This window comes from Myodes glareolus, chromosome 19 (assembly GCF_982192425.1).
Source record: "Myodes glareolus chromosome 19, mMyoGla1.1, whole genome shotgun sequence".
Classification (NCBI taxonomy): domain Eukaryota; kingdom Metazoa; phylum Chordata; class Mammalia; order Rodentia; family Cricetidae; genus Myodes; species Myodes glareolus.
The window spans coordinates 60,150,408-60,172,735 of NC_142044.1; the positions used below are offsets into that span (position 1 = coordinate 60,150,408).

Below are 22,328 nucleotides of genomic sequence, written 5' to 3' on the forward strand. Positions count from 1 at the left end.
ATGACTGTATCGGTGAGCCCACTCTGTGGGCTCAGTAAGTTAAGGCTTAGCATTTTGGTTTTGGGAAAAAGAAGGCTTTTCACCAAGGAAAACCCAAGTTGCCACTGTTAGAGTTAATTAATAATGCCACTTTAAAGCACTAATTTTTAAATATCCAGACATTTTTTGCTTGTTTGCTTGCTTTGGACTTTTCAGACAGGGTTTCTCTATGTAGCTTTGGAGCCTGTCCTAGAACTCGCTCAGTAGACCAGGCTGGTCTCGAACTCACAGAGCTCCACCTGCCTCTGCCTCTGAAGTACTGGGATTAAAGACGTGCGCCACCCAGCAATATCCAGACTCTTAAAATTGTCAGTAGAGGGCTTGAATAGGACAAGTTGGAGGTGAAAATGGAAAGCCATTTGTTTTTCGGAGAAAAGTTTACAGTGCCAATTGTGGCGTGAAAGCAAAGGGATGCCCGTCATCAGCTTCTGCTGCCCGCGTCCTCTTGGGTATGCTTTTAGGCCTATGGATGAAGCATTTTTGTTTCTGAGTTTTTGACATAGGGTCTCATTATGTAGCTCTAGATTACCTGGGACCATGCTGGCCTTGATTCCCCGTCTGCCTGTATCTCCTGGGTGCTGGGGTCAAAGGCATGCACCCCCATCCCTGACTAGGATAACACTCTGATGTTGGCGCTAGTGTGGACTGAGCTACAGAGGTCATGGTAGCCGAGGAATAGCTAAGTTTCTTGGGGACAGAAAGCTTGTCACAGGTAGTATATGAGCGCTACTAACATAGGGTGTACTGAGAACACGCAGCTGCATGGTGAGGGTCCCGGGGGAGAGGGAATAGGATGGAGAGATTCAGATTTGCAGAATGAAAGAACTGTGCAACCCCAAACACGCACGGACCTCTCTCTGAACTGTGCGTCTAAAAAACGGTCAGATTGGTGAAGGAGTGTGGGTGAGCTCAGCATGGACTCAGAACACACCGCCTCAGTGACTTGGAGCCCCTTGACATTCTTTACAGGGGAGAGACACATTTCTAATAGAATGTAAGGCCTCTGGTCTCACGCAGTGTTTAGGTGTCTTTTGTGAAAAGGCTTAGAAAAGAAAACCATGACCTGAGCCTGTGGGACCATGCGAGCCTGCTTCATGGTCCACGCTCACCGCGGAGCCTGACTGCAATGGGAAAGGCTGTTCGGTCTTCCAAGCCTCGAGACAGCCTGTGTTATCCTTGTCCACCTGCAGAACTCGTTCCTACAGGATGCTCCGTGACAGCTCAGAGCTGTGCTCATCACACAGGGCACCTGTCAGCATTTGCGTTTTACCTGTGGCTGATTAGGATTTTTTTGTTTGGTTTTTGTTTGTTTGTTAGTTTTAAGACAGGGTTTCTGCGTGTAGCCCTGGCTGTCCTGGAACTCATTCTGTAGACCAGGCTGGCCTCCAACTCACAGAGATTCACCTATCTCTGCCTCCTGAGTGCTGAGATTAAAGGTGTGCGCCACCACCACCTGGCTCTGTGAGTAATAATCTAAAGTATTATTATGTATGATTAAAGTATGGATATTCATACATTGTTTGGAAACCCCATTCACAGTGTACTAGAGCCAGAGGACAGAGGTAGAAGGGGCCTGAGAACCAAGGAAAGAGACTGCTAGGTCCAGATTGCCACATGGCATTTTATTGGAGACTTCATGGTTTAAGCAACACCAAGGCAAGAGGATCCTAAGCTCCACAAGAGCAAGGCACCTCCGTGCTGAGCTAGAAGGTGGGCCGTGGTCAACAGGATCGGATCACCCTTTCTCAAAAGCAATCTGGGCATCAGTGGTTGGCACGCCATGCTCGACTGACTGTCCTAATAACTTTGTTTGCTATAGAGCTTGGGATATCTGCCAGGACTGCCCAGTAGGCACACTGAGCCAAGATGACTGTAGGCATGTGGAGCTGTACCACTCTCCACTGCCCAAACATGCAACCCCCACCGCGCACATACCACTTCCTAGAGTAAACTGAGAACCGAGCTGCTCAATCCACACATTTACTAGCTGACACTGGGAATGGGTCCACAGGAATCAAGCATCCAGAGTCACGTGACTCTTGAGCTAAGGACTTGAGACCCTTTCCACTTTCCCAGCCTGCAAAGCCTGTGCTCTGAACCAGGAAGCCATGCTTGAGCAGAGAGAAGACTGAGCATAAAACAAGATTCCAAGACAGCTTGTAGACAGTTTTTTGGGTCTCTCATTTCATCCATTCTCAAACCTCCTAAGACCCTACTTAGCAACAACCAAAGAGAAGCTGACATATGCTGACTTAGCACAAAATTTAGTTGTTACTAAGCTGAACTTGTGAGATGTTTTAATTCAGATTTCAAAATTTGATTTATTTATGTATAGACAAGGTTCTTACCATGAAATCCTGGCTGGGTTAGAACTCATGATCTTCTGGTCTCAGTTTCCAAGTGCCAGGATTATAGGTGTTAAACACCTGGCTTCCAAAGTCTTCTGTTTTCCAAGAAAGATTTATTTGCGGGTGGTTGTGGCACAAGTCTTTTATCCCAGTACCCAGGAGGCCGAGGCAGGTGGATCTCTGTGAGCTCCAGGACAACCAGGGCTACACCTTGAAACCTTATCTCAATTTTATCTATCTATCTATCTATCTATCTATCTATCTATCTATCTATCTATCTATCTATTTATTTATTGGTTTTTCAAGACAGGGTTCCTCTGTGTCACACCCCTGACTGACCTTGAACTCACTGCTGTCTTTCTGTCTATGCCTCCAAGTGCTGGGATTAAAGGCGTGTGCCACCACCGCCCAAACAAAGAAAGTATTTTAGTGTGTGTGAGTGTGTGTGTGTGTGTGTGTGTGTGTGTGTGTGTCACACAAGAGGCAGCCAGACATAGGATTTCCTTGAAACTGGAGTGTGAGCTGCCTGTGATGATGCTAGGAACCAGACTCTGACCATTGGTAAGTGCAGCACACAAGGTTAACCACTGAGCCACCCATCATTCCTGTCCTCTCCAAATTCTTTTGTTACTGTATTGGTTTTCTAAGATAGGCCCTTGCTAAGTAGCCCAGACTAGTCTCAAATTCATGGCGATCCTCCCCCTTCAGTCCTCCATGTTCTGGAACTGCCCACCTAGTGCACTGCAGGTTAGGTTTAAATGTAAAGGAAGAAAAAAAAAAGGAAGAAAAAAAAATGTAAAGGAAGGTGGTGTTCATTTTGCAGTGCCGAGGATTGAACCCAGAGCCTTGTGCACGCTAGGCAAACATTCTACAGCTGAGCTACAGCCCCAGCCCCGCACAGTTCTTCGTATTCTACTAGAGGAGACAATTCATTATTATTTATTAATTATTAAGTTGTACTTTTTGTTTTGCAAAGCAGAGTTTAAACATGTAGGCTTGACTGACTCAAAACAGATTATATAGACCAGGCTGGCCTCAAACTTTCAGTAATCCTCCTGCCTCTGCTTCTCAGTGCTGAGGTTCCAGACACTTGATTATTTGTATGTACTTAAAAGTACAAATTGAAAAAAAAAAAAAGTTAAAAAGAAAGCCAGGTGGTGACCACTCAGGAGGCAGAGACAGGTGGATCTCCGTGAGTTCAAGGACAGCCTGGTCTACCAAGTGAGTTCCAGGACAGCCTCCAGAGCTACAGAGAAACTCTTGCTGTGGGACAATGGTCTGTACCATGTCACTTATATTTTAAATAAACGTTAATTGACCAGTAGTCCAGGCAGAAAGTACAGGTGGGGCCATGAAAACAGGAGAATGCTGGGAAGTTCAGTCTTCAGTGGCAGATGCAGGGGACAAAAGGTGTGACTGCCTTGCCAAAAAAGATACCTAGCCACGTGGCTAACACAGACAAGTATTATGGGCTAATGTAAGTTATAAGAATTAATAAGAAGCCTGAGCTAGTAGGCCAACCAGTTTATAATTAATGTAGGCCTCTGTGTATTTCTTTGGGACTGAACGACTGCAGGACCGGGTGGGACAGAAACCTCAGTCAGCAGAAACCTCAGTCAGCAGAAACCTCAGTCAACACTCTGTCTGGGGTGGGTGGGATACAAATTGCCAGTTCTTGAAGAGAAAATGACCAAAACCATTGTAGGTTATTATATTTGTACAAGCAAAGAAAAAACATGGGTTTTGACTTGCTGAATTTGGCCATCACTTAAAGGTAACCATGCATAGGTTTGAATGCAAATACCTGTTAGTTGAAGAAAAAAAATGCATCTCTATGTAAATATTGAATGGGCTGATTTCTGGCCACTCATAGTACCCATCCCTAGAAGAGAAGCACTGCTCCATCAACTAGAGAAGGTGGGCGAAGTAGATAAGCTTAAATTATTCTGTGTCTGGGACTAATAAAGGTTTGATATTGAAGAAGCACTATTATTGGGCTAGGGGCAGAATGTTTGCTAAACATCTGTGAGGCTGTGGGTTCCATATCCAACACCCACCAAAAAGGAGGGAGAAAAGCCCATTATTTTTGCCCTCACATTAAAATATGTCCCACTATGTAATTAAAGTAATTGGTTAATGTAATTGTTTTTCTGTGCTTGGATTTAAGTTAACCATGACTCTAAGTAAAGTTTGAGTTTGTAACATCAGCCTACATTAATGAAACCAAAAGTCAGAGCCCCTCAGCTGGAAAGGTCGCTCAGAAGTTGAGAGTACCTACTTCTACTGCTGTGGCAGGAAACCTGAGTGTGGTTCCCAACACCCATGTCATGCGGCTCACAACCACCCATGACCCCATCTCCAGGGGGTCTGATTGCCTGTGGAGATTCTGCAGGTACCTGCACTCACGTGCAAAAACCCATATGCATACACATAAAATAATGATGATAATAATAATATCCTTTAAAGTCCCAACAGAGGCAGGTGGATCTCCAAAAGTCTGGGGCCAGCCAGCTCTACATCTGGGGTATGGCAAGCTAGAGCTACATAGTGAGACTTTGTCTCAAAACAAAAAATAAAATAAAATAAAATAAAATAAAATAAAAAATGAAAAAAAAACCCTCACAAAAGGCTGGGTGTGGGAATGCACTCCTTTAACCCTAACACCCAGGAGGCAGAGGCAGGTGGATACAGTGAGTTCAAGGCCTGCTCTAAACCTGCACCCACCTTGCTGAGACAGACCTGAGAAAAACCAAAGAACTCAGCCAGCAGCCTTAGTGTGTGGTCCCTTCTTGTTGCTCTGCAGGTACAGCCAGTCTCCCCCGACCCAGGAGATGCGTTCCACCCTCTGTCTCTTGCAATTTCTAATACCACCTCCCACCCCCACATTCCTGGTGGCCCAGACGTGTTCCCATCCAGGGGCAACCCCCAGTCATAAGTGTAATTGATAATCTGCCCCTTACCAAGGCAGGGACTTGGCTCTAGCGAGTCTCTCCGACGTCTTTGTACCCTCTTCCCCGTTTACTGAGTCGTTCCCACAAGCACACAAGCCTGTGGTGGTAACTTATTAACTCAAAGAGAGGAGAATGAAGAGACGGGCCGTGGTGACAGCATGGAGATCTTTATCCCAGACCCCTATGGACACACGGTCCAGGTCTATTTTCTCATTCAGTCACTGCATTCACATAGTGTTTATTACTGCCACCATGATCATGGAACCATATGAGACTCCATTAGGTTTAACAGTCTGTTGGCCCCACAGCCAGACGGTCTCAAGTTAACTTATTCCACAAAGTCACAGCTTTGTCCTCCGTCCACACCGCCAGTGGATGTGGAGTTAAATTCCTGGGAGCCTAAGTTCCAGTGCTCTCCGCACAGGAGAGCACAAACCTACAGCACGACTAATAAAAACCCAGAGACAGAAATTGGAGTTCAGCCTGAAGGTCAGAAAAGCAAAACAGCCAGCCACTGGCTTTCATCTCTGCCAGAGTCTGAAATGGCGATCCTGCCTCCAGGAATCTCAGAATGAGACTGTGTGTGAGGGTTGTCTCCTCCCCTCTTATAGTCCTCACCTAATGCCCAGTTTCTATGGCAAACTAGTGTGGCTACTAGGATTAAATATGTGTGTCACCACTGCCTGTCTATAAGGCTAATCAGCGTGGCTGTTTTACTCTCTGAACTTCAGGCAAACTTTATTTATTAAAATACAAATGAAATATCACCGCACAGACCCTAAATCAAGGTCAGTCATAGACTGCATCTCCAAAGGATAGCTTTGTCTGCATCTGGGGTCCAGACTGTCGCTGGTCTGAATGGCTCTACCCCTGATATGGTCAGCCCAGTAATAGGTTGGGTTTTTTTGTTTGTTTAGTTTTTAATAGCATTTCAATTATTTGACCATTTGGAACAATCCAAATGATTAGTTTTTCCAAATGAATTTTGCAGTTTAGTATCTGTTTAGTTTGGCCCTCATCTATAACCCAGACAATTGTCTTAGTAAAAAGTGAAGCTAGATCTTCAGGAAGGTGTCAGTGGAGGCAGAAAAATCACATCTACATCCTGACAAGTCCCTTTGACCCTTAGGGGCCTACACTTAGGCAAATGCAGAATTTTTTCACTCTGCCATAGAAAAAAAATTGAAAACAAGATGGCATGAAGTAGAGTTGAAATTTATTAAAAGGCTTGTTTGTTTTCTTGGAAGTAGGGTTTCTCTGTGTAGCCCTGGCTATCCTGGAACTCACTCTGTAGACCAGGCTGGCCTCAAACTCAGAGATCTCCCTGCCTCTGCCTCCCAAGTGCTGGGATTAAAGGCATGAGCCACCACCACCTGGCAAAAGACATTTTTGTTTTGTTTTGTTTTGTTTTTTGAGACAGGGTTTCTCTGTAGCTTTGGAGCTTGTCCTGGAACTAGCTTTTGTAGATCAGGCTGGCTTTGAACTTACAGAGATCCGCCTGCCTCTGCCTCCCAAGTACTGGGATTAAAGGCATGCACTACCACCACCCTACCCAGCTAAAGACATTTTTACCATGAATCTTTAGCACGGGGGTAAGGCAAAGAGATGCTCAGGGGAAGAATAGGTACACCTATGTGTGGATGTAGGATTCTCAAAGGAGTGCTCTATGCATGGTTTGATTCGTTTTATTTTACTGTTTTATATATTTGAGTGGCTTTGCGTGCGTGCGTGCGTGCGCGCTTGCGCTTGTGTGTGTGTGTATGTGTGTGTGTGTGTGTGTGCTCGCCCGCGCACGTGTACCATGGGCCTGCCTGGTACACTTGAAGATTAGAAGACAGTGTCAGATCCTCTGGAACTGGAGTTTATTGTAAGCCAACATGTGGGTTGGAATCAAACACAGTTCTCTGCAAGAGCAACAAGAACAAGTGCCCTCAGCCACTGAGCCCACTCCAGCCCACCTTATTGTTTCGTCATATATATGTTGCTGACCTGAACTCAGGTCCTCATATTTGTGCAGCAGACACTTTACCAACCTGTCTTTACAGTGACTATGTATACGATCTGTGACTTTTTTTGTTGCGTTACTCAGAGAGTATAATTTAAAAGAAGGCTTAAAGGGTAGAGAATTTCCTTTTGCAAACAAAATTGCAAAGTATATGTTATTGTTTGGGTTTGGAAATGAGAGCGAAGTTTTACATATATAACTCAAGGTTATATATGTAAATCATTTCAGCTGTATGTCGGCATGCTTTGTTTATCGTCTTTGACATAACTATCTGAGATGTCTCAGGAAAACATCCATTGTCTCTGCACACAGCTTTGGCTTTATTGGTGGCCCAGAGCTTCCTACAGTTAACACGATAATTGTTGCTGTACAGAATCCCTTCAGCTATGGAATATCTGTGTAGAGTGTGTCTGATAGAATAAGCAGTCAAGCGTCTTTGAGATTTGGGAACAGAGACTCACTGCAGAGCCTACATAGCTAGGGCTCACTTCAAAGCCCCTAGGTAATCAAGGATGACTGTGGATTTCTGATCCTCTTGCTTGTTCCTCTCCATTGCTGAAAGTGAGCACACATAGTACCACTCATGCCCCGCCAGTTTAGGTGAGAAACAGGGCCTGGGGCTTCACGCACAGCAGGCACGTGAGCCACATCCCCAGCCTCTTGCACCCTTTCTAAAACTAAACAACATAATTTAACTATGACTAACCCTGGCAGCGCACCCCCACCTGGCAGCAAGGATGACCACTGAGCAGTTGGAAGGGCTGGCTCTAAAATCCTTCCGTGCTCTATCAGGATGGCAAGTCATTCAAGTTTGTGCAGAGTCTCCGGTTCACCACCTGCAAAGTGAAGGTGCCGAGAAGAGCCTGCTGCAGTCATGGAAGGGGAGCCCTGGGAGGAAGGAAGTACATTTAGGGGAGGGTAAGGACGAAGCTTCACTAGGCTCTGAAGCATTCGATGGTGCCAGATCAGCAATGGAGGCTGTCGACGTGGCTCAAAATCGAGGCTGGAAGCAGGAAAACCAGCCGCTGATCTCACGCAACCTTATTTTATTTATTTTTTGTTTTTTCAAGATAGGGTTTCCTCTATAGCTTTGGAGCCTGTCCTGGAACTAGCTAGCTCTGTTGACCAGGCTGGCCTCAAACTCACAGAGATCCGCCTGCCTCTGCCTCCCGAGTGCTGGGATTAAAGGCGTGCACCACCACCGCCCGGTGCAACCTTATTTTAAACGTGAAGCTTAGAAGCCTGACCAACACTTGAATTTGCCACTGCTCTTCCCTGGGATCCTGATTACAGAAACCCGGGAACCCTCCCCAGCTTCCCACAGCGTCCAGACTTGCTGAAGCTCAGGCCTTGGAAACATCTGAAACTCATGTATAGAATCCAGGTCAGGGCAGAGGCCCTCGCGTTATATAATAAACTTTAAAACAATCAGGTTATCAGTTGGGTTCTAGACCAAAGTCGTGTCTGGAGACACTGTAATGCTTGTATTACAATTCAAACACCTAGAAAACAATTTGGTCAAGATGTTACAAAAAAAATAGTTTAGGCAAGATGTGGACCATGCAGAGAGCATACTGTTAAATTTTAAGGCACACGTGCGGTGGTTGACATAGAATATTTTTCAGGAGACAACAATGAAGTTCACTTTGTAGACCAGCTTACCTGTAACACGGTGAAAAAAACAAAACCTCAAACAAAGCACATAGGCTGTGGACTTCAGGACTGTCCTGGGGTCCTTTGTTGTTTGTGCTTGAGACAGCTTCTCCCTCTGTGGCCCAAGCTGGCCTGGGCTTTGGTACCAATCCTCCTGCCTCCGCCCTCCTAGTGCTGGGGTGGGAAGCATGCGCTACTACACTTGGCTCACTGCAGTTAGAAGCGGGTGCTGTAGCTTGAGGTGGAGGGTAGAGAGCGGGACCTAAGTCACACACACACACACACACACACACACACACACTGTAATGAGCATGGAAATTGATTCCTCTGAATGAGTAGAAAAAGGGCAATCTATAGTGTAGGTAAAGTAGGAAATCTATAGTATAAGGATAAGTATAATATAGAAAATAGAAAATTAAGTAAGAAAACTGTGTGAAGTAGAAAACTATTAAGGTGAAATATTAAGAGAACATTTTTGCCCACTTAGAGGCTGCAGCCAATAACCTTGGTAACAAAAGTAATCTTGCCACACGAGAAGGACCCCACCCTTCTGTGTCCAGTCAATACCGATAGCCTAGGACATCTGGCTATCAGAAGGATCAGACTTAATTTTCTATTTTCTATATTATACTTATCCTTATACTATAGATTTCCTACTCTACCTACACTGTAGATTCCCCCTTTTCGAATCATTCAGAGGAATCTGTTTCCATGCTCATTACACACACACACACACACACACACACACACACACACACACATCTCCATTCTAATGCTCTGAAGTGCTTAAAGCACCTACTAAAAGTTCACTATTTTCAGGGGAAAAAAAACCTTTTTTTTTTTTTGAAAAAGCTTCTCCTCCTAGTCTTTTCTGATTCATTTCCTTCTTCTTTCATCTCGGTTTTTGTAGGGGGGATGACAGTCCCTCCCACAAATGAGCTCATTCCAACCAGAACCCAAGGCCAGTATTTATCTGTTAAATCACAAACCCTTCCTTTCAGACCAGTTGACAGTTTCTAGTGGGAGTCTGGGAGAGGGACTAGAAAGGACCAGTGCTGGTTCTGACCTTTACCTCATTTACCTGGTGCTGCAGTCACAGGCTGCCTTTTTCTGAGCAGCCGTGGACCCATATTCCCACTCCTAACTGGAGGGTCTGTCCCCTACGGCAGGGCTGTGGGCAGATCAAGACGGAAGCTGGGGATGCTGGGTTGTAAACAGAGCCCCCACACCCCACCCGCCCAAGACAGATGGGATCATGGCTACTGAATAAGAGAAAGCAAAGCCAGACCTCTCTCTTACAGTCTCCCCAAATTTCTTTCTCCAATTCCTCCTCCCCACTTCTAAAGTTTTCTACATTGTATTCGCCACACCTGAATAATAAAAGCCGAGGAACTGAACCGTTAAAAAACAGGAAGGGTCAAGATATAGTTACATTCAAATTACGGAGACAGGCAAAAGGAACACAAATTCGGAGCCAAATTTCTACTTCAGGTTTCATCTACATCAGTGACACAGTCTTAAACTTCGGTCTTTGGTCTTCCAAAAACAAGAAGGCAAATGCTGTATGTATACTGTCATTTGCCCCAGAGGCCACCGGAAATGGCATCACCTCCCCAGACACTGGCTTATGAAAGTTCCAACACCCAGTGTTGAACTTATTTACCCAGAAGACAGTCTGGGCCATTCAGATCTACAGCCAAGAAAGGACTCTATCTAGGGACAAAATCTGGAATCAACGGAGAGACACCTTTTTAAAAAAAATACCACCTGGGGTTTCAATGAGTAAGTACCTTCCAGCTTGCTTTTTTCTTTTGCTAATGAGTCTCTTTTTAGTCCAGGCTGCCCTCCTACTCCCTGTGAAGCTGAGAAAGACCTTGAGAGATTACAGGGCTCTGCCTACCATTTTCTTTTAAATATAAATTTAAATTTTCTGACTGTCTTTTCTCAGGTCCCTTCTGTTACAAGTCAGTGGGCAAGTGGGGGATGGGGGGGCTCCAGCCACCAGACTTGGTGGCACCGAAGGACCAGATGTTATGTGGTCTAGACTGGTAAACAATTAATTTTTTTTAAAGGTGCAAGGAAACAGCCAGTTCAGTGCTGAAGGAAAGAGGATGTGCAGCGTCTAGTTATTGTCTGAGCAATCTTGTCTGTTGCGGTTGCCCACAAAGGCTTGGCATCCTAGCCCTGCTTTTCATAAGCATGTGAGGTGATGACAGGGAGCTCAGCCCATCTTTCGATCTTGATTTTTGAATGTGTAAATGAGTAAAATGAAAGATACCTAGTCCGTAAGTTTCTTAAGAGAAACACATAGATAACCAAGCAAAGCACTTGAATATCACCGGAGGAGTCTAGATAATGTTACCCAATTGGTTAAAAATTTCATTTCTCTGCAAATAATAATAGTAATTAGTAATAAAGCTAGCTAGCATCCTGAGTGGTGGAAATGGACCCAAACAAGCTCCACATCTGTTCTGTTTCCTTGTGGAAAATATAGGTTTTTTCCTATAAAAAAATAGTTTTTTCCAGCAGAGAGTAACAAGGAGGAAACAACATGCAAATTTTTCTTTCTAGATAATTTTACTTCCTTCTTTTCATTTCAGCAAATATTTATAGCTGGAGTTAAAAGCTTAGGTTCTGAAACCATATTTCTACCCAAAGAAAGGCAACCTATGCCCCCACGCTTCTCTAATCCATCAAAAGTTGCTCTCAATACCAGGCCGGTTGTGACTTTTGCTAGCTGAGCAACCTTGGGCGATTTTGCATAACCTCTGCCTGCCTGTGTTGATTTCTCTGTAGGTGGAGGTAACCAAAGACTGGGTTGTGAGAGACTCAAACAGCCCAGTCAGCAGGGTCAGTGTTCCTTGAATGTCCACTGTAAAAAGGCGGAAGTGGATGGGCAAGTGAGGGCACGCCACGGGAAGACGCCAAGATCGCAGGACTGGGGAACAGTTGGGATGTGGAGTGGGAGGAGCTTGTGTCTGAGAGGAGCTGCTTTACTGGGCCAGTTATCTGCAATAGCAGACCAAGCTTTTAGGAGCAGAGAGCCCTTGGAGGAAGAGAGGCCAGTCAGATTCCGTGTTTGCTCCTGATTTCTCTCCTCTCCTCCTCCTCCTCTCTCTCTCTCTCTCTCTCTCTCCAGATTCCGTGTTTGCTCCTGATTTCTCTCCTCTCCTCTTCTCTCTCTCTCTCTCTCTCTCTCTCTCTCTCTCACACACACACACACACACACACACACACACCACACAGATGGGGGCTGGGATTTGTGGAAAATAAAAAAATATTAGCCACGCAAACTAAGCAAAAACAGCAGTGAAAGTGAACACTGCTCAACTTGTGAGAACGTTGAAAAATCCTAAAGTATATTTGCAATATACATGTGTATCTATCTACCTTACATATATAACAATGGAGTGTATAGCCAATATATTCTCTATGGCATACAATTAACATTAACATACACTTTGCTATATAACTATAACATGCATGTTAGACAAGACATGTGCATCTATCAGACCCTGGGTAGGATCCCCAGTGCCTACCCTCAAAAAAGTGGAAATAAATAGCAATGGTTGGGTTGAGCTACATTCAGAATTTCAGGTTAAGGATTTTGATGTTTCGAGAAGAGTGGAAACAGCCATTTATGAAAACTAAAAACGACTTGACCCAGCTTTTTGGATGGAGTTCATTTCCACCAGGTCATACATTTCCATCCAGAATTGAAGTCCTGAACACACATACAGCAGGCTGCCATCATTCCAGGCCACAACCAATATTTACCTGGAGGAAGACTGTCCAAAGGTCAGGAGGGAATTGTCTCAGGAATTGTCACGTTTGGGTGAGAGGATAAAGAACCCTGGAGGATTTGGAAGGCTATTGTTACTCCTCCCTTCCCCCCACTAAAGAATTTTACCCACCTGAATGCCTGGAGTGGAGGAGACGCTGGGGGGCTGGGGTGAGGAAGCCTAGCCATCCACTATTAAGAAATCACCAGTAACTTACTCCTCTCCTCCCCTCCAGGCCACAATGCCTGAAGCTGAGAGTGCAGATCTGGTGGTGGTGAGGGAAATCTCCAGCTGGATCTTACCCCAGGGCCAAGTCCCGGGCCCTCCCACCCAGCCTGGTGGCTTTATTGCCTCAATTCTGAGTCATCTGCATACAAATAGTATTGATAAGGTGATGGGTGGTCCTTCGTATCCCTCCTGGATCTTGGGAAGAGAAGCCATTTACAGTCTGACTAGGAAAACGGGCGAGACCCTGAGCTAGAGAGGGCAAAACTGGGATTGCTCTCAGGCTGGAGGGTGACTGAAACCAAGCTTGCGGGAGGCCGGAGAACCGGTGAGAGGGCCTTGAGAAAGACCAGCTTTGAGGGAACCCCTGAGAAAGAACGAGAAGCACCGCAAAGGATCCAGGGCAAGATAGAACCCAGTGACAGGGACCCCGGAGGGCGCTGCAGAAGTGTGATCGGCAGCCGCGGGGAAGGTCAAGAATCGGCCTTTGAAAGGAAGCCAAGAAGCCAGTGCTGATTTACTGACAAATGTCTTCGGGTTTGACGCGATTGGAAGCCAAGTTAAAATCAGAGGAGGAGTGAGTGGGAGGAGAGGACGGGACACAGGCAGTGCAAACAGCGCTTTAAAACTGGCCTTGAAGGCCAGGCGCTAGGACAGGCCTGGAGGTGGAGCCAGCAAAGTTACCTTTCTTTCTTCCTCTTTTTTTCTCTTTTTTTTTTTTCCTTTTTTCTTTTTTAACAGCAAGAAATTAGGAGGGTGGGAGCTAACCTTGGGACTAGTGACTGAAAGGCAGACTGCAGGGTTAGTCCACTCTGGAGATGTAGCTTGAGGATGTAGCGAACTCCCGCGCGACTTGGCTGTTGGCTTTCCCAGAAGCAGGTACGTGTCTGCCTTTGCACTCGGTGGGAAGGGGACCTCGGGGTCGGGGGCTCAGCGACTTGGGGTCCTCGGGCCGTTTTCTCTAGAACCTGAGTGGGGCCAGTTTACTTTGCTGGAGCTTAAAGGGGGCCTGGTGTTCTGCAGGCGTGGCTAGGCCTTTGAGACGCCGGGTGCCCTCTCTTCCTAGGTGGGGGAAACCGAGGCTCGGGGAAGATGGGCCTCCAGCCTGAGACCAGTATGGCACTGTTTCTTGGAGGTGAAAGCCAGGTTGCCAACTCAGGATATTTTCCTTACCCTATTAGACAAATTAAAGGGGGAATTGAAATAACGAATCGGAGTGGTAATAGCTAAAAATTTGAAAACCTGTATACGATCGAAGTCAAGCTTTTAGGAACTGTTTAAAAGATCCAAATGGGAATCTGGCGGTGGTGGCACATGCCTTTAATCACAGCTCTTGGGAGACAGGCAGGCGGATCTCTGAGTTCGAGGCCAGCCTAATATGCAGAGTGAGTTCCGGGACAGCTAGAGATACGAAAACTCAAGGGTTTTCTTTTTTTCTAAAAAGTGATGCCACCCGCATAGCGAGTATCAGGGTCTTCTACTTCATCCTTAAATTTACTCCTTGCATTTCTTTCTGTAGCCTTTAAGATTTATAATAGACTATTAATATGGGAAAACATGAATACTTTAAGCGTATTTTTGATTTTTGGAGCTTTAAGAGATTTTAAGCTTTGTAACTTTTCAGACTCACAGTGTTTGAAGTTCTTCCAGTGATGTATCAGCCAAATCGCAGCATTGTTGAATGTTGGTGGGGAGAGCTGGTACAACTACGTTTCTCAGTGTGTATCCACCTCAACGCCAGCCTAAGATTTGTAGCCACCGGAAACCCACTTTAAAGGCTGGATGTCATTGTGGTCACAGGTCTCAGCCAAGTTAAATATGCAGAGTGACCGCTGTCAAGGCCCTGATGCACACTGGAAACTACATTTTGACCAATAGACTGCAGGCCTCAGGCCAGTTACGCAGTGGCCACCTGGCAGTGGTTTCCTTGGTGCCACACTTAACCACAGTATTTCACAATGCCTTTATATATTTGATGTGGTCCTAAAGCCATTCTTAAAATACGGCTTCTCCCACTTTTGGTGCTGTGTAAAGCAGATATTAGCTTACTTGCCCCAAATCAAAACTTTGTGGCGAGTTCCCAGGCCCGAGTTCAGAATACAGTGACTGCCCTTCCCCCAGAAGCTATCACTATCCAGCAGTTAGCAGGCCCTGTGGGCCACTCTGGGATCCATAACTGACTGTTGGTAGGCCCAGCCCAATCTAGTAGGCTCCATTGCAGGCCCTATAATTTTTGGCTCATTGGTTCAACTTAGAAAACTAAACAATTGCCAAAGCATAAGGCAGTCAAAAGGTGACTTCCTGAGAAATAATTATTTTCGTGCATTGCCTTAAAATTGAAAGGGATCTTGGGAAAGTAAAAAAAATAATTATTTGAGCTGGGCATTTTTAATCTCAGCACTCAGGATGCAGAGGCAGGCAGATCTTCACGGCCAACCTGGTCTACATATCATGTTTCAGGCCTACATAGTGTAACCCTGTCTCAAAACAAAAAAAACCCAGAACAGATAGATAGATGATTGATAGATAAGTTCCCCCAAAATGCCTTTAAAGGGAAAGGGGCTGTTTGTAGGCCTAGTGTAATGTTAGAGTGGACTTTAGTCTGGTGCATGGAACTGTTCGTGATAAGGGTTCCTGCTAGAAAGCCTAGCAGCATCCCAATTTTCAGGTCTGCCATGCTTTAAGACATCTCTGTCCCATCTCTCGAGCAACCAGCCTCGTTTGTTTTCACTCTTCCAAAAAGTAACCTAATTACCACAAAACATTGATTAATGAAAAATAAATGTGCTGGGTTTGTTTTGCGATAGCTATAAAGTAATAGTCAAAGATTTATAATTCATGCCCTGTGACGCTTCTGAAAAATTAATTATCCCCAAGTGGAGAAATACAAGCAAATTGGCTTGAAAGTCAGTTTTTAAAATAGCGGTAGCTGTTATTAATGCATATTTCTCCCGTACTTTAGAGGCCCAGATCTTGCAGCGCAACAGCTTTGGAGAGTCAGAAAACTTTTTAAGAGTGGAAGTGTAGGCCTTGTACCCCACTGACTCCTTAGACTCAGCCTTGGGTGCTTCTGCACACAGCCCTCTTGCCGAGTCAGCCCCCTCTTATCTGTCCTTGGCAGCCTTATCTCTCCCCTGGAGGGAGGGAGCAACTCATTTTGAGTTTTCTTTTTGAGCAATCCAGCACCAGCACCACCCTCCTGGAATCTTAGGTGTTTACACCACTCCAGCTGAGACTGCCCTTTTGTACCTGGTTCTGGAGCCCAACAGCTGACCCGCTCTGTTTCCTCCCTAATTAAATGAGTCCATAAAATCGCTTCCAAAAGTAATGAGGGAGTTCAACAAATTGCTCTAACCTGACTATAGTCAAATCCCTTTTTGTTTCAGTTTTTATAAATAAAAAGAACCTGAAACTGGAAGTTTCTGGCCTTTGTTAAGTGTCTGAGAAGATTCGGGTTTTTACTAAAAGTGTCATTTAGCTATGCCATGTGTTGGGTGCCATCCTAGCACAGCCCATTCTTTCCCTTGGGGACCAGGCAGAGGGTGTCTGACTTTGTCCATCTGGTTGCTGTGCGCCCCCACCCCTTGTCTTGGTTTCAGCTGCTTACTGGAATGTTCTCTCTCCCTCTCTTTCTCCTTGACGCTATCTGCACCTTCCCCTGGAGGACAATGGAGAATTCTTGCTGGTCTGCTTGATTGGGGGGGTGGGGGACGCAGCATGTGGTCTGAGGTTCTCTGGTTAAGATCCCGAGAACTACCTCTTTCCTCAGGGAAGTTGTTGTCTGCAGCATTTTGTTTTCCTATGCTTTACTATGGACTATGCTTTACTATGTTTACCTGGTTTAATATTTGTGGCTCTTGCTTGATACTGAATGAGATGTCATAGAGTCATTACCCCTACCCCCCAAGCACACACAACCATCCACTCTGGGTTTCAGTCGTTGCCTACGAATAAAAAATGAGTAAGTCCATGATTCCTATAAACTTTTCTATCAACGTAGGAATGGAGAGAACGATCTCTCATTTTGTAAACATCCGCTCCCCTGTGGGCGTTGTCTCCTTTGGTTTTTGTGGAACCCGAATGAAAGGTGAACAGTTCTCCCCTTTGCAGATGGTTAAACTGGTGGCATTCGGTAGCATGCTCACTGAGAATCACTAACTCATGCTGGTGCTAAAAGTTCGGCAGGCCTTGTTCTAAGTACTTTACATTTGGCTGGAGCCTTGGTTCAGGTTAAGAGCCCTGCTGCTCAGAACCAGGCAGCCACTCAGGCTGCTCACAAGGGCCCTGAACTCCAGCTGCAAGGAATCTGACAGTCTCAACTGGCCCCCGTGAGTGTCTGCCTTCACGGCAGAATAAACAGCATATCTGAGTGCTCCACACTCACGCCTCGTGTTTCAGAGAGGCCAAGTAACTTAGCTGCAGCAAAGAGCTGGCAAGGAGAGCCGAGTCCATCCCAGCTGTGGATCCAAAGCAGTGCTCTTCTCTAGCATGGATGTTCTTGTTTTTGACCCAGGCTGGCCTTGAACCCCTGGTCCTCCTTTTCTGTCCTGCTGTGTGGTATTACAAGCTTGCACCACACCTGACAGTTACCCCTGAGTTTCCCCCTCCCCCCTCCTGTTAATTCTTTTTTTTTTTTTTTTTTTTTTTGATATTTTAAGACAGGGTCTTACTGTGTAGATCAGGCTGGCCTAGCACTTGTAGCAATTCTCCAGCCTCTGCCTCCCTTACGGTCCTATACTACCAAGCCTAGTTTATCAATGTTTCTAAGCTCAGAGGACAAATAATGTTAGCTCATTCTCTCCCCCCTCTCTTTTTGAGACAGTGGCTCTTGTATACCTGGCTGGCCTTGAACTCACCAAGTAACCATAGATGGCTTTGGTCCTCCCAAGGGCTGATATTACAGCTTGTGCCACCACTCCCTGGTTGTGTGGTGATGGGGATGCAACTCCTGGCTCTCCGTGGGCTAGGTGAGCAGCATCTCCAGCCCTGTGTGTGTTCTACTTCATGCACTGGTTTGTGCATCACAGTGGTGAGCTATTATTGTTAAACTTTTTTTTCCCCTCTTTGGTTTTGTTGACAGGGTCTCACAATATAGCCTTGGCTGTCCCTGAAACTCATTAAGTAAACCAGGCTGGCCTCTAAGTCATAGATATCCAGCTGCCTCTCTCCCAAGTGATGGAATTAAAGGTGTGCCGCCACTCCCCGTGAAACTTCTTTTCTCAGAGCAATAGTAAAAACTGGGGGAAGATGAGTCAGTATTTTTACCTGTTCTGTAAAAACTAAGTATATATGCTCCCTGTTTTTATAATTTATATTTGTGACCACTTAAAACCACATGTAGTACAGCCTTAACATTTGGTAGCTGGGCCTACCGTCCCATTTGTTTTAATTCCAGCACTCTGGAAAACAGAGGCAAAGGGATCTCTGAATTCTTCAAGGCCAGCTTGGTCTACCTAGTGAATTGTAGGACTGTGAGGGGCTACCCAGTTTCAAAGAGAAAGTTTCAGGTGTCGTGGCACATTCTTACAATAACCAGCACTCAGAGGCTAAAATGGAATGATCAGGAGTTTGAGGCCAGCATCGGTTAGACAGCAGAATCTTTTCTCAAAAAATAATAAATGGTCGTGCACGCCATTAATCCTCCCAGCACTAGGGAGGCAGAGGTAGGCGGATCTCTGTGAGTTCAGAGTCAGTCTGTCTACAGAGAAAATTCCAGAACAGCCAGGGCTATGCAGAGAAACCCTGCCTCAAAAAATCAAAGGGAAAAAGATGACAATTTTTTTTCTAACAATTTAATGCCAGTTATCCACCCATGCCTATTAAAATGTTTACAGTGTATATTACCTTACAGCTCTCAGGGCATGGTGGATCCCACGGGCTTTCACACAGCCAAAGTGGCTGTTATGTCCCTGCCTGCTTGTAGTTTGGAGGTAGTGTTGAAGTGGGAGTCTACTTTTTAATTGTCCCAGGGGATGCAGCCTAAGTGGCAGGCTGAAATAAACCTTGCACATGAAGTTTTGTGTTTTGAGACAGGGTCCCACAACATGGGCTATACTAGCCATGTAGACTAGGCTGGCCTTCAACTCACATAGATCCTCCTGCCTCTGCAGCTCTGGGATTTGAGGTGTCGCCACCACTGCCTGGGTTTCATTTGAGGTTTTGAAGATGAGGGCCACATCTCCCAGCATTTCATCAGAGTGTTTAAAAAGGCAAAGCCTTGCAAATTCATCAAGAGACAGATTGACAGGAGACTAGAAAGGCAGAAAGGAATGTACAGGCAGAGAAAGGCGTGGAAGAAGAGTGGAAATAAAGTCAGTCATTAGCGTTTTTCCTCTGGTTGTAGATGCAGAATACTGAACCTAGAGCTTTCGACAAGCGAGACCTCTATCCCCAGAACCCTTTTTATTTCTCTTTTCATTTTTTTAAGTGTGTGAATGTCGTTTGGGGGTGGGGTGTGAGCACACACATACACGCTCAAGTCTGGAGACATCAGTGATGCATGCTTTCCTTTTTTAAAAAAAAGCAATATTTATTTGCCTTTCTGGGTCTGAGAGGTGTCTTCTTTTTGCCATTTTCTACACACACACACACACACACCCCAATTTATTTATTTATTGAGACAGGTTTTCCTTATGTAGTATTGGCTGGTCTGGAGTTCACTAGACCCACCTAGCCTTTGAACTCACAGAGTTCTGCCTGCCTCGGCCTCCCAAATGCTGGGATTAATGGCAGCCATCACCAGGCACAGCTGCCCACTTTATTTGTTGAGAGCGGTTCTCTGACTGAACCCAAAGCCTGCTGTTTTGGCTAGACTAGCTGTCAGAAAAGCCTCTGGGATCTGCTGGGCTGTGCTTGGGATTTAAGCATAGATCCTCAGTGCCTTTTTTACCCACTCAGCCATCTGCCCAACCCAGTGGTTGGATTTCTTTTTTTTTTAAACATTGAAGATGGTTTGAGCTTTAGGAAATGGTAATTGTTGGAAGTAAACAGGGAGATTGATGAAGAACAAATTGCAGGCCTAACAGATCAAGGAGGGTTTCTGCTCCTTCCCTCTTCCCAGCTCCCCCCACCCCAATCAGGCCCAGCCTTCTGGAGCCAGCAATATGGTTTTTTCGGGGGCACACACCCTCAGGCAGCAGTTCCCCAAACTGTACCTTTCCCCTATCTTTCTTAAGCTTGCTCCTCTGCCTAAGGGTGAGCCCCTCCCAGCGCTCTCTCTTCTGTTCTAGCAATTCCCAGACCCAGCTTGTGCAAAAGAGGGAGCTAAGAGGCGCCGCGCAGGGCATCATGGTTCGCCTGTTGGCCTCAGAAGTTCAGCAGCTTCTCCACAACAAGTATGTGGTCGTCCTTGGGGACTCTGTACATAGGGCGGTATACAAGGACCTGGTGCTCCTGCTGCAGAAGGATTGCCTGCTCAGTCACAAGCAGCTCAGAACCAAAGGGGAGCTGACATTTGAAAAGGATCAGCTGATGAAGGGAGGCGAGCTGGACACCCTACACAACCGCACTGACTACCGCGAGGTGCGCGAGTTCTGCTCCGACCATCATCTGGTGCGCTTCTACTTCCTCACGCGCGTCTATTCTGAGTACATGGAGAGCGTCCTAGAGGAGCTGCAGTCGGGCACGCATGCGCCAGATGTGATCATTATGAACTCTTGCCTCTGGGACGTCTCCAGGTATGGGCGGAATTCCTTGAGTAGCTACAAGCAGAACCTGGAGAACCTGTTTGGGCGCATGGACCAGGTACTGCCCAAGTCATGCCTGCTAGTGTGGAACACTGCCATGCCTTTGGGTGACAAGATCAAGGCGGCCTTCCTCCCTCAGAAGTGTAAGGGCCAGTACCGGATCTCGGTGGCCACCCTGAAAAAAAGAGTGAGCCAAGCCAATTTCTACAGCCATGCTGAAGCAACCAAGCGCTGCTTCGATGTGCTGGACTTAAATTTCCACTTCCGGCAGGCCAAGAAGCATCTGCAGGGAGATGGGGTGCACTGGAATGAGCATGCACACCGCCGACTCTCCTACCTGCTGCTTGCCCACATGGCTGATGCTTGGGGGGTGGATCTGCCCCACCGAGACCCATGGGAGCCTGGTCCTGTGGTGTGGGAAAGTCCGAGTCAGGTAGAAGAATGGCAGCCCCCATTCAATAGAGGTCCCCAGGCCTTTGCCTTGTCTCCACCCATGCCTCTTCCCAGGCCACGCCCACTGTTCCCACCCCCTGGCTTGCCCTTAAGGCCCCCACCCCTCCTAGCATGTTCCCTACCCCCACCTCAGGCGACACCCCCATTACCACACTATCCACAAGATTCCTATTTTTCCTCGGACCATGTTTTCCAGTCAGATGAATTCTATATTCATTCAGAGGACCCCTCACCTACCCACACAGGATACACCTTTGAGGGTGACTTTAGTTTTTATCCCCAACCACCCATGCCCAACTTCCGCCCACCCTGTTACCAGCGCCAGGCCCCTGTGGTACATAGGGGTTTCCCGAGGTATCTTGCGCATGGCCCCTATATGCCCTGGAGAGAGAGGCCCAGGCGACCTCAAAGACATGCCCCAGCCTGCCTAGAGTCAAGGCCTCAGTAGCCTGACTTAAACCCCTTTACCTCTGGGTGGGGCTATGTGATGTTGACTTTCCCTTTTCATGTCTCAGTCTCCACACACTGACCTTGCTACTTAAACCCAGCTAGTCCCATGTTGGACGTCTCTGTGTTCACTGCTGTTAGAGACAAGGAATAGCACACTGGCCCACTCCTGCTGCCTGAGGAGGTCTCTTTCCCCCAGTGACCAAGCAAGCATTCTTACTACCTCCCCCCATCGCTATTCTTGTTGCCTTTTTGTAAAAATAAAATTGAAATACAGAAATTATTTCCAAAAGTGGTTCTGCCTCTTGTGCGTGCGTGCGTGCGTGCGTGCGTGCGTGCGTGTGTGTGTGTGTGTGTGTGTGTGTGTGTGTGTGTGTTTAATGGCTGCCTCTTCTTATAGTTAATCCGTTAGCTCTTAGAACAAGGACTGTAGTTTTGACAGCCCTTTAGTAAACTATTCAAAACAGTTTAAAGGAATTCCAAGAGAGTTCCTGTAAATAGATTGGAGACCTCACAAGGAAGCGGCAGAAATGGAGCTTTCTGTGATTCGAATTCCTCAAAGAATTGATGCCTTTTAGGACTAGAAAAACTAAATGCATAAAAGTTAACATCTACAAATGGGAAAACTGAGTGCAAAAAAGGACTTGACTAGCCCTTCCTACTACTTTATACTTGTTATAGTTTACGTTAATGTGTGTGTGTGTGTGAGAGAGAGAGAGAGAGAGAGACACGGGGTGAAC

The 22,328-nt window shown here is 46.2% G+C and overlaps 1 protein-coding gene across 6 annotated transcripts in view; it reads left to right on the forward strand.

Annotated features, from left to right (window-relative positions):
• The window catches only part of Pced1b (PC-esterase domain containing 1B), a 145,983-nt gene extending 124,112 nt beyond the window's left edge, over window positions 1-21,871 (forward strand). For 2 of the 6 annotated variants that reach the window (XM_085678759.2, XM_085678760.2), the window contains one exon: window positions 20,233-21,871. In XM_085678759.2, the coding sequence (XP_085534885.1) occupies window positions 20,291-21,589 (1,299 nt within the window). In that variant the 5' untranslated portion in view covers window positions 20,233-20,290 and the 3' untranslated portion in view covers window positions 21,590-21,871. Of the gene's footprint in view, window positions 1-10,288; window positions 10,779-10,856; window positions 13,883-20,232 lie in introns of those variants that run through there. The other 4 variants (XM_085678762.2, XM_087899212.1, XM_048444739.3 and 1 more) reach the window with 4 other exon arrangements.
• The last annotated feature ends 457 nt before the right edge of the window (window positions 21,872-22,328 follow it).